General features: G+C 36.2%; 1 protein-coding gene across 1 annotated transcript; it reads left to right on the forward strand.

Annotated features, from left to right (window-relative positions):
* The first annotated feature begins 5,524 nt into the window (after positions 1-5,524).
* LOC122450252 (olfactory receptor 52A1-like) lies at positions 5,525-6,463 on the forward strand. Its single transcript, XM_043482487.1, has one exon. The coding sequence runs from the start codon at positions 5,525-5,527 to the stop codon at positions 6,461-6,463; it is 939 nt and encodes a 312-aa protein (XP_043338422.1).
* Positions 6,464-17,498: the final 11,035 nt, after the last annotated feature.

A 17,498-nucleotide genomic window follows, 5' to 3' on the forward strand; every position in this document is an offset into this window, starting at 1 on the left:
ATTTGAGTAAATCTCACACATACATTAACATTTTTATTCTTCTTGTGTAAATACTAAGCATGGAAATGCTGGGGCACTTTGTTATGCACAAGATTAACTTTTAAAACAAATTTCAAACTGCTCTTACTAATGGCCATACAACTTTATGCTCTCATCAGCTGTGTATGAGAGTTCTGGATGTTCCTCATTATCACCAATGATTGGCAATATCAATTTTTAAATTTCATCTATTGTAGTTGATGAGTATCTGATTGCATCTGATCATAATTTTAATTTGCATCCTCTAAAAGATAAAGATTCCTTTCAAGTGCTTAAATGCCATATGTGTATTTTTGTGTGTCTATGTTAAGTAATTTAAAAATCTCAGCAATGTACTTTTAGAAATATTCCTAAATATTTCTTAATATATTAATATGTCTGGGCTTCCCTGGTGGCCCAGTGATGAAGAATCCACCTGCCAATGCAGGAGAACTGGTTTGATCCCTGGGTGGGAAAGATCCCCTGGAGAAGGAAATGGCAATCCACTCCAGTATTCTTGTTTGGAAAATACCATGGACAGAGGAGCTGGTGAGCCATAGTCCATGGAGTCACAAAGAGTTGGGCATGACTGAGTGGAGCACAGCTATCTAGTAAGGATGGATTTCTGGGTTTATATGTATTTTAGTTAGTTTTCTATCTCTAGCATCTTCAATTGTGATAATAATTGTAACTTTACACTATGTTCTCTTCTGTATTACAATACCATCTCATGAGGGGCAAAAATTTGAAGAGTTATTAAACAAAGCCATTTTTAATGAATTTATCTTTTTAATTGTTGTGAATTTTTAAGCATATCCTGGATTAAAAAAAATGACTATCTATGTATTTTGCTTCCCTGATAGCTCATATGGTAAAGAATCTGCCTGTAATGCAGGAGATGCACCTTCAATTCCTGGGTTGGGAAGACCCCCTGGAGAAGGGAATAGCAACCTCCAGTATTCTTGCCTGGAGAATTCCATGGGCTGAGGAACCTGGGGCTACAGTCCATGGGGTCACAAAGAGATGGACACAACTGAGTGACTAATACACTCACATTCATGTATTTTGCAAATATTGCCACCCAGGCTCTGGTTTTGTTTTACTCTTTCTATAGCATGCTAACTAATATTTTTGATTTTCATGAAGTCTAACATTAATCAGTTTATACTCTTGTTTTATGTTTTTTGATCCTTTCTAAGAAATCTTTACCTAACATGATCAGAAAAAATGTTATTTTCTCCTAGCAATTATATAATTTTAGATCTTACATTTAAGTTTATAATCAATTTCAAGTTATTACTATTTGTTAAGAAGAAAATTAATTTTTCAAAATGACTACCCTGTTGTTTAAACATTATTTGTATAAAAGACTATTGTGCGTTGAATTATCTCAGCATCGTTTTTGAGACTCAATTGATTTTTTAATATAGGTATTAATAATGACTTCATATTTTATAGATTTTGGCACTTTAGCAGATTTTGCAGATACAAGTCACTCAATGACTAACTTTTTTAAAATAAGAGATGGACAGAAAATAGGTCTTAAGTCTTACTCTGCTGAGGGCCTAGTTTGTAAGATTGATGCATCCTTCATAATGAATACATAACTACAATTTTGGTAAAAAAAAATTAAAATTGATGGCACTTTATATTAAAGAATATTGAATTACTTTTAAAAAATAAACAAGGAAAAAAGAGAAGAAAGAAAGAAAGACAGTGAAAGTCAACAAACATAAGGATTGACAGGCATGAATGTATTTCCAAATGTTAAAATAAAGAAAAAAGCTTGTTATCCTTCCAGAAGTAAAATTAACTGGGGACAGTTTTTCAAAAATACTCAGCATGAACTGAAATATGGATAAGATATGCTAGCCTTCTATAAAAGGGACAGAGTGAAAAAAATGAAAGCAATTGTGTGGAATATTGTTCTAGTAGATGACATATTGGAGATAACAGAATTCTTTTGAGTAGATAAAATAACTGTTGTATCTGTATAGCTTGAGTGCCAGGACCCAGGAAAGAACTTTGGGAGTCATCAAAATTTAAACACAATTATTAGAGGAGAACAGATGGGACAAAAAATGGTAAATTAGGAAATAAAAAAAATAGGTTGAAGAGAAGTATAGATGTCAGTAAAATCTCTGAATCAGTTCCATTCAACATGAGTCAGTATAATGTTTTCATTCTCCTTCACAGAAGAATTTCTGGAAAGAGAATTTAGATCTTTCACTTTTCATCACTATCTCTCATTCACCCTGAAATCCATTGTCAGTACTTTCCTCCAGCCCACAGAAAAGATTCGTCCTAAATTTGCCAACATATCCAAATTACATCAAGTATGTCTAAAGGTTAGTTACACATAGTAAAGTCTAGAAACTGGGTAAAATATGTCAAAGAGGAAGGTATCATATACATTAGACTTTCTTAGAATTTATTATTCACACACATGATAAAAGTTATAGTAATTCATATCTCTGCATTTCCAAAAATTTGAAGAAATACTTTTCTTCATTAACAGAACGTGGAATGATTCGTTCATATATCTGACATGCATAAGAACTTTATTTGCAGGAAGAGATTAACAACAGAAGGGAAGTTATAAATGGAAGGGTGGAAAAAATATAGTCATGTGTGCAACCATTTACTCAGAACTCCAACTAGTCAGATTTAGAAATGTCCCCCACAATTGATCACTCTGAGAAATTCACCAAAACAAAATTACTGAATGTACAAAAATAGTCTCAATAAAATACCAATCAAAGGAGTGAGACAGCAGGAAGTAAGTGCATAATAAAAGAACATTATGGAGACAGATTTTTTCTTCCCAAATTGTCTGATTGAAAGGAAGTATTCCAGGTTGTTTACTTGAGTAGAATTCATTGTCAAAGAAACATGTCTATAGTAGTAGTAGACTTTAGGTTTGCTTTTTCCTTAGAGAAATGAAGAAGGCAGAAAAAGAACTCAGCTCATTAAATGAACACTGGTGTATATAAATATCTAATTTTATGCAAGAGAAAAAAAGAGCAAGGAGATATCTGTAAGTTGTAGTAATAATTTCAGGGATATTAAGTGTGGATGAACCCAAGAGGACATAACTAAAATTTGGTTGGTCCCTTGTGGTTTAACTGGTGACTAATAAACCCCTCATTTTATGTTTATAAATCCTCTTTCTCTACACATTTATTAGAGAATAAACAGCTAAACTGATGTTTAGCAGCTTTCTTCTTCAGTTCAAGCTGAATAAATTGATGCTATGCTTCCAAGTGATAGAGATATTGCCTTTGGTTTCATTAGAGAATAAATACAAAAACATGATCTCAGACAAACTTACGGAAGATGGAGTATGTCAATTAGAGAGACAAGAAAAAAACATGAAAGGCTGTCCCAGAGATATCTACTCATCGCAGATGGCCCCAGCACCAAGTGGATATGTATGCCTAACATTGACTGTGTGCTGTTCCAGGGAGTCCAAATAGAATGAAGAGGGACTGAGAACACAGAACACACAGGAGTAAGCAGAGTCAGTGTGTTATAAATGTTGAGAGATGTCAATATGAAGAGCTGACAACACTTCTCAGATCTCTGGTAGAAGCAGAGTGGGCACTCAACAATTAGGAAGTAAGTCTCACTGTTCCCAAGGTTACCTCTGTAATGCTTCATTGTCAGCTTCTTCAACAGTAATCACTTCATCCAGTCAACTCTGCACTCAATTATGTACTTCCCACCTGCTATTCCACTATCTGTAATTATCAGATCATGCCCAAATATTGCTCCTACCACTTTAAAAAGTTAAATACTGTGGATTTCCATTCTAATTCTGATTATGTTTTAGAAAGAAAAACTTGACTATTGTTAGAGTAAAGTATGCATGGATTGATATAAAATTAGTCATTGGGGAGCAAACCTATGGATATCCAACTGTTTCTTTTAATGACTAGTCTATCATAAATATATGTCAACTGATACAAGTTATAGCATTAAACTGACCTCCTGAGTCTTCCAGTTGTGGTTTGGCAGCAGGAACCACAGCTGTTTCCTGCATTACTGCCCCATTTGTTGACATTCAGTGTAGGGTTAACTGATCATGAGTTACTCACATGAAACAACTTTATTGGAGAGTCTATGAAAGAATGAAAAAAAAAAAAAAAACGAACCGTATTTTCATAAACTTACAAACATTTCTCTAATGTTCAGTTTGATAAATTCTTGATTTAAAATATGCAGTGCTTAACAGGAAATAATTTTGATCAGATTAGCAACTTTGATATAATGGGTAAGATCTGAAGTTTTTAAAAAAAATCATTTGTCAGTGAATTGAATAATGATTACATTTTTCACTTCCTTTAAATTTCTCTTCTTAAACATTTCTGAAATACTGAGGTGAGCTTTCTGTCTCCTGTGTGTAGTTCTATATTTGACATCTTTTTTTTTTTTTCATCTTTAAAGGAGCATATCCTTCCATCCCTTCATTTTCTATTGAATTTTATGCTTGGAAAAGTGGCTCAGAAAAAATGGCTCAAGTGTTTCAGACTATTTTGCATTATGTGCTTAAATTAGTCAAATCTCATGCTAATGACAGCTCTGAAAGGTTTAAACCCAAAAGAGAAGACTCTGCTAAACTGACACTTACCCATGTTCTTATATCCTTAGACCATTAAGAATGAGTCCTCTTACCTCTCTATTCAGTTGCTACTGTCTCTCTTGTTTCCTAAAGGTCCCTCCACTCTATTTATTTTGTATGTTTATTCAGTAATGTATTTTATTTATTTTAAAGACAAAAACTTAGTTATTGCAGCTGTTGGAAATATAGGCAAATCTAATACAGTTTTACTAGAAATGTAAAAAGGTGGCAAGAAACTTGGGATTTGAGTGATCTTTTCTAAAACTCTTCCTTCACATTCCTATGAAAGATATCTAGTCTTCAATAGAGATACATAATATAGATCACTACATAAACAAATATATTTTTATTTCAGGTGACAAGCTTATCGAGGTCTAGTCTCGTTTTTGGATAGCATTCTGCACTAGTGACGGTCAAGTCTGAGTTTTGGCCAGTCCAAACTGACTGTTTTAGACTGAGAAACAACAGAATAACAGAGCACTAAAGCAGAAATTGGAATGTGGAATATGGAACGAACTATCAACCTCTGCCTAAAATGTAACTGCCAACAAAATAAAGAAGCGTGTTATTTTTGTCCACAGGTCTGAAGTGAAATAACAGACGAGTCATTAGTTGATCTCCTTACTCGGGAATTTGACTGGTTCTGTCTAATGCAGTGGCAAATCACATTTTTAGGGCTTGGGGGTGTCTGTCTTTAAAAAATGATGTGTCATTCTGGATCTTCCTTTTACCTCCTATATTTGAATGAGGTGGATGTCATGATCTTAGTGTTCTAGCAAGAATCATGCATTCAATATTGTGGCTTTGGATGCAAATGGGAATTAAAAGAGGAAGTAGCACTGACTGAGGAATTCCTTTGTTTGCATCAGGAGACCCTAGGACACTATGTCCATTTCCAACATCACAGTCTTCATGCCTTCTGTGTTCACGCTAATAGGGATCCCAGGCCTAGAGTCTGTGCAATGTTGGATTGGGATTCCATTCTGTATTATGTATCTTATTGCTATGATCGGAAATTCTTTGCTTCTGATCATAATCAAGTTGGAGCCCAGCCTCCATGAGCCCATGTACATTTTCCTAGGCATGCTAGGGGTAACTGATATTGCACTTCTTACCAGTGTTGTGCCCAAGATGCTTGGAGTCTTCTGGTTTCATATACCAGAGATATATTTTGATTCCTGCTTGCTTCAAATGTGGCTCATTCACACGTTTCAGGGCATAGAATCAGGCATCTTGCTGGCTATGGCCCTGGACCGCTATGTAGCCATCTGTTATCCACTCAGACATGCTGCCATTTTCACTCCCCACCTCATTTCTCAAATAGCAAGTGCAGTAACACTCAGGGCTGCTATTCTCATAGCCCCTTGCCTAGTACTGATAAAATTCCGATTGCAATTTTACCACAAAACAGTCATCTCCCACTCCTACTGTGAGCATATGGCCATTGTGAAACTGGCTGCAGGAAATATCCGGGTCAACAAAATCTATGGTTTATTCGTGGCTTTCAACATTGCAGTGTTTGATCTCTCTTTCATTACATTGTCCTATGTACAGATATTTATCACAGTTTTTCGTTTGCCCCAGAAGGAGGCTAGGTTGAAAGCATTCAACACTTGTATCGCTCATATCTGTGTCTTCCTCCAGTTCTACTTCCTTGCCTTCTTCTCCTTCTTCGCACATAGGTTTGGTTCTCACATTCCCACTTTTATCCATATTCTCATTTCTAGCATTTACTTGTTGGTCCCTCCATTTCTCAATCCACTTGTCTATGGTGCGAAGACCAAGCAGATCCGTATGCAAATGGTAAAAATGTTCAGTTCGTAAAATTCACCATAAATAATACTTTGCTGTTTAACTTTTTGTGAATGGTAACAATATTTCACAACATAATAAAACAACATGCTATCTGAGATTCTTGAATTTTCTGTTTGTTATATTTGTTGTTGTTTTTAATCTGCCAGCATGTTAGCTGGTTTTAGGATCCTATTGAGTGAGTGAGTGAGTGAAGTCGCTCAGACTCTTCGCGACCCCGTGGCCTGTAGCCTACCAGGCTCCTCCGTCCATGGGATTCTCCAGGCAAGAATACTGGGGTGGGTTAGCATTTCCTTCTCCAGGGGATCTTCCCAACCCAGGGATCGAACCCGGGTCTCCCGCATTGGAGGCAGACGCTTTTAACCTCTGAGCCACCAGGGAATCCTATTAGCAAATGTCAATTCTCTGCTAATAGGATTGTGGACTCGACCTGGGTAATGAGAGTAAGAATCATAAAAGAGGGAATTTGTGAGCATATATCTTTCCCTTTACTTGCAGAAATGGTGATATAATGAACAATTCAGAAAGGGGCTTCTAGGTGCAAGTAATGTATTCTTCAGCTGGGTTGTTACATATTTATGCCTACTTTGTGAAAAATTATTTAAGCTGTACAACATATTTCTGTGCATATACCAGACAAACTTTTAAAATATTAAGTCAATGAACTTTCAGAAATGAAACAAAACAAAGGAGAAAATGTATCAAGTCAAAGAAATTGCTATGGGTTAAAGAAGTCTAAAAGGACATGAATATTAAATGCACTGTGTATCTGAATTGAATTTGGGGCAAGAAAATAAAGGTATAGAAGTCTTTGAACTATTTTCAAACTTGGAATATGGACTAATATTTAGGTTGTAGTATGTCTTTAGTGCTAAATGTCCTGATATTGGCTATAACTAACTATAGTTATACAATAGATTATCCTTTTCCTAGGGAAATATATAACAAAATAGTTAGCTGTAAAGGAATATTATGTCTCTTGTTAACTCAAAAACACTTCAGAAATTAACCTTTCCAATTATCTACCTATCAATCCATCTATCTAGGAATTTGTTGAGTGATAAAGCAAAACGGGGCAGAGGGAAAAATCATTTGTGACCCTGGGTAAATTGTATAAGGGAGATTATTGTACTATTCTTGAAAAATATTGCACATCAAGATAAATTGCATTTTTATCAAGTACTTTTGAAAAATATTCTCAATTTAGAAATGGTTACCATTATTTACTTACTCAACCAAGCCAGAAATGTCATTTGCTTTTGCTGTTGTCCTCAGTTCTATAAAACGTACAGGTCTCTGCCGGGAGCCGTTATGGGAGGTCCCGCCCGTGACGAGGTCACGAAGAAAGTACCAGACAGGCAAGGCCGTCCGGGACCCCATCCATGACGAGGTCATGAGGAAAAAACCTGACAGGCAAGGCCGTCTAGGACAAAGGAGCCTCCAGGTTGGCCCCGGCCTCTACCCCACTCTGTATCCTCCCCCCCTTTTCTGCTGTTGTTCCTGTTTGCCCTGCTGCGGATTCTTGTGTTGCCTGCTGAGAGCTCTCCTGCTCCTCCTTCACTGAATAAAGACCAACTTAAAACCCTAACTAATAAATCTCCGGGACGCTGGTACCCTATGAAGGGGCCAGGGATGAAGGAAATGCTTCAGTTCAAACCCTTTTGCTGGCATTCTGGCTTGTTTGATAAATGTGTGCTCTCATTGCACAAAATGCTCATGATTTTTCTAAACATCCTAAGCACAGTACACTAAAAAAAGAAACTATTAAGCATAGGCCCCTTCGTGGGGTGAGAAAAGCTCCACAAATATAGTAGCCACAAATGTGCCTAATAGAAAATACTTTAGAGAGAGATTAGCTGGCGACTTCTTGCAGGTGGTTAACTTTTAGACTAAGAGCCTGTTTTGTGCCATATCTGCTGTTTCTGCAGTCCTTCGCATTTCTGTTCTGTAAAAATGTAATCCTATCTAGTTCCCATAGAGATGATGCCTATTAAAAAAAAAAAAAAAGATTAATTATAAGAAAAACAGGGTTGGCTACTGAAGTTGCTTAAGTCACACCAGGTGCAAGCCATAAAATGTTAGCAGGCCTGAAGGCCAAATGATAAGAAAGACTCCTGTGAACAAAAAGTATGTGGGTTACATCCTGTTTCTGTTAAAGGTCAAGTTGCTGTAATGTTTTGAGATGACCTGTGTGTAAGTAATATGCACTTCCCCCCAAAAAATGTTGTTGAGGGTATAAAGGGGCAATGCAAAAATAAACTTCAGACTCAGCCCCGAGCTTTGTCTGTCTCTCTCTCTCATTTGCCGACGCCGTTCATCCTGAGGGTTCCCCTGGGTCCTGCTGGGGCTAGACCCCGGCAGGTCTCTGTGATTATTTCGAAAATAAATTCTCAAATAAATTACCTTCTCTTTATTGTTTGAGCGTGTTCACTTGTGTCCAACTATTTGCAACCCCCTAGATTGTGGTCTACTGGTTCCCTCTTTCCGTGAAAGTCTGCAGGCGAGCATATGAGTGGGTAGCCATTTCTTCCTCCAGTGGATCTTATTCCATTTTCCAACCTTACATAAGAGCCTATAAAGAATAAAGTAATATATTTTACACCTTTTATTTGCTGGTAGTTTTCATACACATGCTGTGGAGTTTTCAACAGAAAGTACTTGATGAATCTGTATCTCTTTCCTGATCTTATGTATATCAACATGTGTAGTTTTTTACCTGCTGAATGCTCTCCTGCTTTTAGAACTTAGGCATTTCCTTTAAGGAATTTAGACCATTTTCTTTTCTGTCTCTACCCTTCTAATAGCTCTAATAGCATGTATCACAACATTTTCTCTGTATGTAACTTCTTTTTTCATATAGATCTCATGTGTAATGTATATGTATACTCCTGACTTACACATACATAACACATTTTAAATATAAATAAATACATATTGCTGAGCATTTAGAAAATGAATGCACAAAAATTCTACCACAAATTTCATAATGAGAATGTATTTTCACAGTGAGATAGTCTGCATGGTTTCCTAAAGAGGACAAAGCCTTCTCAGGTGGCACAGTGGTAAAGAATGCCTCTGCCAGTGCAGCAGATACAAGAGATGCAGGTTCAGTCCCTGGGTCAGGCAGATTCCCTGGAGTAGGAAATATCGCCCCATGCCAGTATTATTTCCTGGAAAATTCCATGGTAAGAGGAGCTAGGCAGTCTACAGTCCAATGGGTTGCAAAGACTAGGATGTAACTGAATGAATGAACAGGCATGCACTGAAAAACATGTGGAAGAAGAGGTGTTCCAAACCCAAATAATTTAATCATATAATAGTTTCATAGTTATAGAATAATTATTCCTACTCTTAAATTATCTTTAATTGCTACACTTTAGAACAGTTTAAGGTTTACCAAAAAAATAGGTAAAAAGTCAGAGTTCCCATATAACCTTTCTCCCGGAATAAATATTTAACAATTACATTTGAGCTTAGCTGCCTTTTTGATCATCAGTTCATGTCACCACACTTATTTGATGTATCCTAAATTTAAAAGCATGTATCTAGTAATTTTTCTAGTATGTTCTTTCTATAACATACTGACTCAAAAAAAATTTTTTAATTCATTGAGATACAATTTACATACCATGTAACTCACCATTTAAAGAGTACAAATCTCTGGTTTTTGATATGTTCAAAAAATTGCACAACCAACACTACTATCAAATTCCCGAACATTTTCACCATCTTAATAAAGATATTCCACTCCCCTTAGCAGCTACTTCTCATTCTCCTGCCCCATTACAGGGCAACCACTCATTGACTTTCTGTGTCTGTGATTTTACTACCCTGGACATCTCGTATAAGTGGAATGAAACAATATTTGGCCTTCTATGTCTGGCTTTCTTCTTAGAAAGAAAGAATAATGAATAAGAAAAGATAAGAAATAAAGATAAGAAAGATATCTACCTATCAATTAATGTTCAGTTCTATCAAAATAATTAAAGATAAGAAACAAAGAATAATACTAAGAAAACATTTAGAATAATGTTCTCAAGGTTCCTTTGTGTTGTACATGAATAAGCATGTCATTTACCTTTTTGCTTGAATGATATTCTATTATATGATGTACCTGAATATGCTCTTGCACCAAGTAAGCAGATGTCTGGCCAGATAAGCTTTTCCATGATCCTTCTCTCTCTGAATGGTAAGGATTGCCATCTTTGTTCAGACAATTCCACAAAAATTATATGCATGTTCAGACCTTTCTCATTTTTAGGTTTCATATTTCATTTAATCATATTTCTTATTTGATGAGTTTTACTAGCCATCTGTAGTAAAGCTATTTGACTTCACTTTCTAACTGGTTATGTCTTTAACTTGTTTTCACTGTTTGTTTGTTTTTTTAAACATTAGGAGATAAGTGCCTTTTCTGAAAATCTGCTCTGTTTCCCATTTTATTTCACAAAGGTATGCATTTCTATTAAAAATGCTTTGGAAAAGTTCTTATTGATATTCAGGGTGCAAAGGAACTATAATATATGTGTCACAAAACAAAAAAACAATCACATCATTTAGAAAACATATTTTCCCCCACTGTACTAACAGATTTTAGCTAAGTAATATATAAGAATATATATGCCTCTAACATTCTACAGCATTAGGATGGCTTCAGGTTCAAACATTTTCTGCATATTTTCAAAAAGTATATAGTGAGTCATACAATAGGCCTATATTGGCCATTGCAGTATATATAAAGAGTAGTGCATAGACTTCAGAATCTGTGGTCCTCACCTCCACCTGCTTCATGTACTATCTGAAAAGTAGTAATCTTGATTTTCCTGAAAATATTTCATTTAATCATGGGTTCACCTGTTACTTCAGTGGGCTGTTGGCACTCTGATAAGTACGGGTTCTGTGTTTTATTTTTCTGGTGCAGATGCTCAGCTACAGCTGATTTCAATCTGCTCATGTGAATCACTGAGTGCCCAGTGGCGAAGGCATGCACACACTCTGATCCAGGCTGAGCTGGTTTACTTGTTATCTGCTCACAATCCTATACCATTGCTTTTTCTGAAAGTGGAAGTTGCTCAGTTGTGTCTGACTCTGCGACCCCAAGAACTGTAAGCCTGCCAGTCTCCTCTGTGCATGGACTTCTCCAGGCCAGAATACTGGAGTGGGTTGCCATTCCCTTCTCCAGGGGATCTTCCAGACCCGGGGATCGAAATCAGGTCTCCTGCTTTGCAGGCAGATTCTTTACAGTCTGAGCCACCAGAGAAGCCCACCGCTTTTTCTAGGATGATGAGAATTTTATGGCAGTTTAATAAGAGGGGGAAGTCAGAAAGTCTTTTCATTCAAAAGGGACAGGACTAATGAATAGTGCCTAACTCAATGATACAGGACAAAACCAGTGTTACTTCAAATATGATCATCTGGTAATCCAGGGTTATTAGCCACTCTCTTTTGTTCTTTTCAGCGAATCAAAGTGTATTTCTTTCTCTTCTTGATACTGAAGCTTAAAAACACAATTGTGAGGTACAAACCTTTCTTTCAACAAAGTCAATAACTCTCATGTGGAAATTGATATAAATTTTAGACCCTAAAATTTTTTAAAATACACACCATCCTTTCATTACAATTCTGAACATAACTGGGCTAATTTGGTGAGATCTGGTTTGGATATGGGATAGATTTGTGTCCCAAAGTTTACATAGAAGAAGCTCAGAAAATGACTGGTAACTGAGGCTCTGAGGTGAATGTTCCCAGGTCAGCCCCAACCATGGGACTAAACAAGAAGTCAGTGCTTCTCTGACTAAAATTAGACTACAAAAATATATTTTTTTACTTCTCTGTCAGCATGTCTTGGCTGATTATTTTGAACATATCAAGATGTTTGTTTTACCTTTATTGTCTTCATTATTTTTGTAAATAAGTATCACTGACTAGTTTTGTGCTGTCTTGAAGCACTGTCCTCTTATAAATTTTTAGCAGGAGGTTCATTTTGGTTCCCAGTCCTAAAGTGAAACCAAAGTTTGAGAATTTTTTTAGATGCAGAAGCAGCTATTAGATATAAATCTTATATGCTCTGAATGATAGTGTGCTTTCTTTTTCATTCCTGTCTCCAGCGAACCTGAAAGCTCACCAGGGATTGGTGAAAACCAATCCCCAGGTGCATCCTATAGTATAAAGCATTCACTCTTCACTATCTGAAATGTCAGAAGATTTTCTGCTTTGTAGTTTCTATTTGTATTACCACAGATGATCCTTGGTAAGTCTTTGGGTTTGGGATTCTGCACTGAGTGTGGGAAATTGGAGGACTGGTTTCAAAAAGAATGTATATGTCATACAATCCAATATAATTCCAGGATTTAAAAAAAAAAAACACGTAATATGATCTTACAGTAACTGTGTTTAGTCACCAGAGAGATGTGTCTTATGCTTTTCACGACATTTCTGAATCACTTAAGCCACACTTGGTAACAAATTCTAAGATGAGGTTGAGAGAAGAAGGATATTTAGAGATTGGTATCTGTGATGATAGATTAATGGAAAACATTTGTTAAAAGATCAGGAAATTACACATGTTTACTTCCCTGATAGCTCAGTTGGTAAAGAATCCGCCTGCAATGCAGGAGATCCCGGTTCAATTCTTGGGTTGGGAAGATCCGCTGGAGAAGGGATAGGTTACCCACTCCAGTATTCTTGGGCTTCCCTTGTGGCTTAACTGGTAAAGAATCCACCTGCAATGCGGGAGACCTGGGTTCGATCCCTTGGTTGGAATGATCCCCTAGAGAAGGGAAAGGCTACCCACTCCAGCATTCTGGCATGGAGAATTCCATGAACTGTGTAGTCCATGGGGTCACAAAGAATCGGACAAGACTGAGCGACTTTCACTTTCACATTCACACCAGAAAAAATGGAGGAAAAACCTGCCCTTCAAGTAATTCAGTAGAAACACTTAGTCAGATAAAGTGTTCATTAAATATCACAAGTTATTTGTGAGAAGATAAATGTCCATTGATTAATAACTGGCATTTATTGACAGATCAATACATTTTATGTTTCCTTCCAACTATTTAGATGGATTTTGTCAATAATAATCAAAGTCACATGGTAATTAGTTTCTATCTATGAACATTGTTTTAGAAGTAAAGAAACTGATACAATTCAAAGTTTTATAACTGGGTGCAGAGAAGGCAAACCTAAGTAGTAGCATCCAGATTTTAAACTCTCTTGGCTGACTGCAGATCCTGGGCAATTAACTGCCATGACCCATGGCTAATATATATCATTGGATTGCAGATTTAGGACTTTAAGACGAAATTAAGAAGGAAGCCATTTAAGCCTCATTTAAAGAATATCTTTTTGACGTTTGGAGCTGTCCTGAAATGTGGCATGCTATCTCAGAAACAAACAGTCCTCTACATTCATGAGGACTTAAGGCAGAGATCTGTGGGTGAATGTCAGAGAATTCATAGAGGAAAGATTCCTGAGATTGTGGAAAGTGTGGAGATAGAACCCTGAATTCCTTAAATCTTCTAGATCTTTAAATTCAGCTGATTAAAATTGGAGTTGTAGCACTAATAATTCATGGTTTATGCTGTAAAGATGATCCATGTATATTTACCCTGGCTTAGGAATTTCAAGAGTTTAAGATACCTTTCCTCAGTCTTCTAAATCTATTTACATTTGTATACACAGAGTTCCTTTCAGCTTTTCTTTTGTCAGTCATAGCTGAAATTCTCAAGGAAAAATCTCCTTTAGCCTCATCTCTCCTTAATTTCTGCTACATAAAGTCAATGAGTCTCACAGACTTTTTATTCCTTGTTATTCTTTTGCTATACCATAATACTTCATAATGCAATGTGTGGACTATCACAAGATTCATTCTGACTGGGTCTCTTTACACTTAGCTGCCACGTCTGACAAGCCATTCATCAAACTGCTGACAGAGTGAATTCTTTACCTTCAAAAGAAAGTGTCCTTCCACCAAAAATATAAAACCATTTGGTTTCAAACATTTGATATTATTTCCTTTTATTAGCCATCATTTCTGCTTATGAAATGTTTTGTATGTGAAAAATATTTATATGGAGAAAATGTCACCATATCTCACATGCTCTTGTGATTTTTGTACAAACTATTTTCTCTTACTCTGCCTGTCTCAGTCTCTTTTATCTGGTAATTTCTACCGAAAAATTATTCCCCTTCATAGGCAATTTATTCTGCCCATTTTGATTAAAAGTACATAATCATTCATTCTTATTAATTGAAAAGTGCTTTTTCTGTATAACTGCATAACAATGTTTAGCAACCAGGGTGATGTGTTTTTCCCTACACATCTATGGGCTATTTGGTGATATCCGAATACCTTTTTAGTGCCAAGATGAGAGAGCTACTGACATCTAATGTGTAAGAAACAGGGATGTTGTAAACCTCTACAATGCAGAGAATTACCCCAAAACAAAAATTTATCTGACCTATACCGTGGTGGGCTCCCCTGGTGTCTCAGTGGTAAAGACTCTGCCTGTAGCGTGGGAGACCCAGGCTCAACCCCTGGGTCGGGAAGATCCAACCCCCTAGAGAAGGCAATGGCAACCCACTCCAGTATGCTTCCCTGGGAGATCCCGTAGACAGAGGAGCCTAGTGGGCCATAGTCTATGAGGTCACAAGGAGTCAGACACTACTTAGCAACTAAACAACGTCCCATGCTTAGGAAACACTGTCCAAAGAAAACTGTCATTAGGACTCATAGAGTTAGAGTCAATGAAAAAGTTAATCTAAGAAACAAATCTAAAATTTTATTTGGGCCAGATTGAAGATTAGAATCCAGGAACAACATCTTAGCAAAATCTGTGGACTGTTCCCCCTATTAGATATGAAAGCACAGTTATATAAATTTTAGGGCGTAGAAAGTTGTACTTTGAATGGTGTATTATTGACAGTTTATAAAATCCGGATCTCCAAGAGCAACGTGGTGGGTCATCGCAACCCCTTATAAGGTGAAGAGGGAATGTTACCTTTTAAGGAGCTGTGGTGTCAGGAGAATATTGTTCTTTCTAATGAAGCAGGTATTTCTGCCCATGGGCTTGTTTGGTCTGATGCTTAAGACAGATAAGCATTGCAATCTAGGGGGAGAGAAGAGGTCAAAGGGCAGAGAAAATGATCTCATGTTTAAATTATTTGTCTTCTCCATAAAACAAGAATTTTCTTTCTCAATAGGAATATAAAACTATCATCTGGAAAGATAACTGCATTTTTCATAAGAGATATTGTCTTTTACATTGAAGGCACACTTTTCTGTTTTGGTATATGCTCATTTGTTTACTGCTCTCTTCTCTTTGCTCACCTTTCTGCAATTAGTCACAGTATTAACTTATCTAGAGCTATGGCTTCCATGTTTTATGGATTCTCTAGGTCAAATATTCCTTATACAGCCATGTTAAATCTCTCAAATATTCTGGATAAAGCGAGTAGCATATATTTTTGAGTCAAATCACAGAGATTGTTAGCAAGTATGTGGATAGCATGATGTTCCAAGTGGGGTCCTATGCCAGACAAGTAGCGTCTGACAAACATGTACTATAATGTATATAGTAAAACTATTTAGTAAATTAAGAAGCTAGCCTAAGAGTTGTCTTCTTTTAGATCCTGAGAGGAACAATCTCATTGAAATCTTTAGTGTATTTTAATACAATCCATCCTGATTTAGCTGTACTCCGAATGTATCTCCTCATATTTACTGAATTATAGCTGTAAAATCTCAGAAGACACAAATTACTTTTTTTGTTTTACCTAGATCAATATCCCATATAATTTAGAACAAAGTACATTTACTTATGGGCTTCCCTCGTGGTTCACTGGCAAAGAATCTGTCTCTCAGTGCAGGAGATGAGGGTTCGATTCCTGGGATGGAAGATTTCCTGAAGGAGGAAATGGCAACCCATTCCAATGCAACTTCCCTGGGAAATCCCATGGACAGAGGAGGGCTACAGTTCATGGGGTAGCAAAAGAGTCAGACATGACTTAGTGACTGAACAACAATAAATATTTATTTATAAATTAACAAGTCTTAGCTTTTCATTAACAAAATAAGGTAAGGCTAATATAATTGTCAGAGAAAAATTAAAAAAATTAAAAATTTACAAACTTAGATAAATAATATAATACATATTTTACAATGGTTGACACTACTTTTTGAGTTTCAAGCACTCAGCACAATGTAAGTACTTCATAGTTATATGATAAATACATTGATATTTGTTCTACAGTTGGTGCAAATAGTACTTTGATTACAGTGTTTGTTTAATTAATATATATCTAATAAAATCATTAGGAAATAAACTTCTCAAATGTCAGTTTCTGATTTGAAATATATCTGTTTGGTATGTTGTGCATTTGCTCCAAGAAGAGTTTCTAAACATGAGTGTCCAAAAGGAAAACCTTGTTCATAGGGGAATACATTTTGAGAAAAATAAGCAACAAATGCTCTTGCAATTGACCTCAGGTAGTATAGATATATCTTTTTGTCTGTGAGAGAATCTTAGCTTATCAGGAGAGACAACTTGAGGATGACGGAGAGAATATGAACAGAGATTTTCCTTATTCCGAATCTGTTGTTTTAGGACTTTCTCATAGTCTTTGTTTTATATTTGCTTTAATGGTTCCAAAAAGGAACTTTATAATTAGTCAAAAAAATTTACTAATTAGTAAATTAATATTTTGCTTTTCCTGGGGTTAAGCACACCACACATCAGCATACATGTATTCACAGAAGAAATAGTAGGGAATTGGCAGCCTGAGAAAAACCCCAAAGAGTTTGGAAAATAATAAGACAAAGTCACTAATAGGAGGTCCTGAAAGCAAACAGTGGTATGAATGAACTAACTACTGAAGGGCAGAGACAAAGAAGGAGATGAATCTGCTTCTATGAAATACAATTGTGTAAAAGAAAAATGTCAACTGTAGAAATTGTATTTTGAGTGGCCATTAGATGCATAAGGCTATAAGTAAAGGAAACATTACATTTAATACAAGTTCTTATGTTATTGCAAATAATTAAAAA

The sequence above is a fragment of the Cervus canadensis genome, chromosome 11 (genome assembly GCF_019320065.1).
Source record: "Cervus canadensis isolate Bull #8, Minnesota chromosome 11, ASM1932006v1, whole genome shotgun sequence".
NCBI classification, from domain to species: domain Eukaryota; kingdom Metazoa; phylum Chordata; class Mammalia; order Artiodactyla; family Cervidae; genus Cervus; species Cervus canadensis.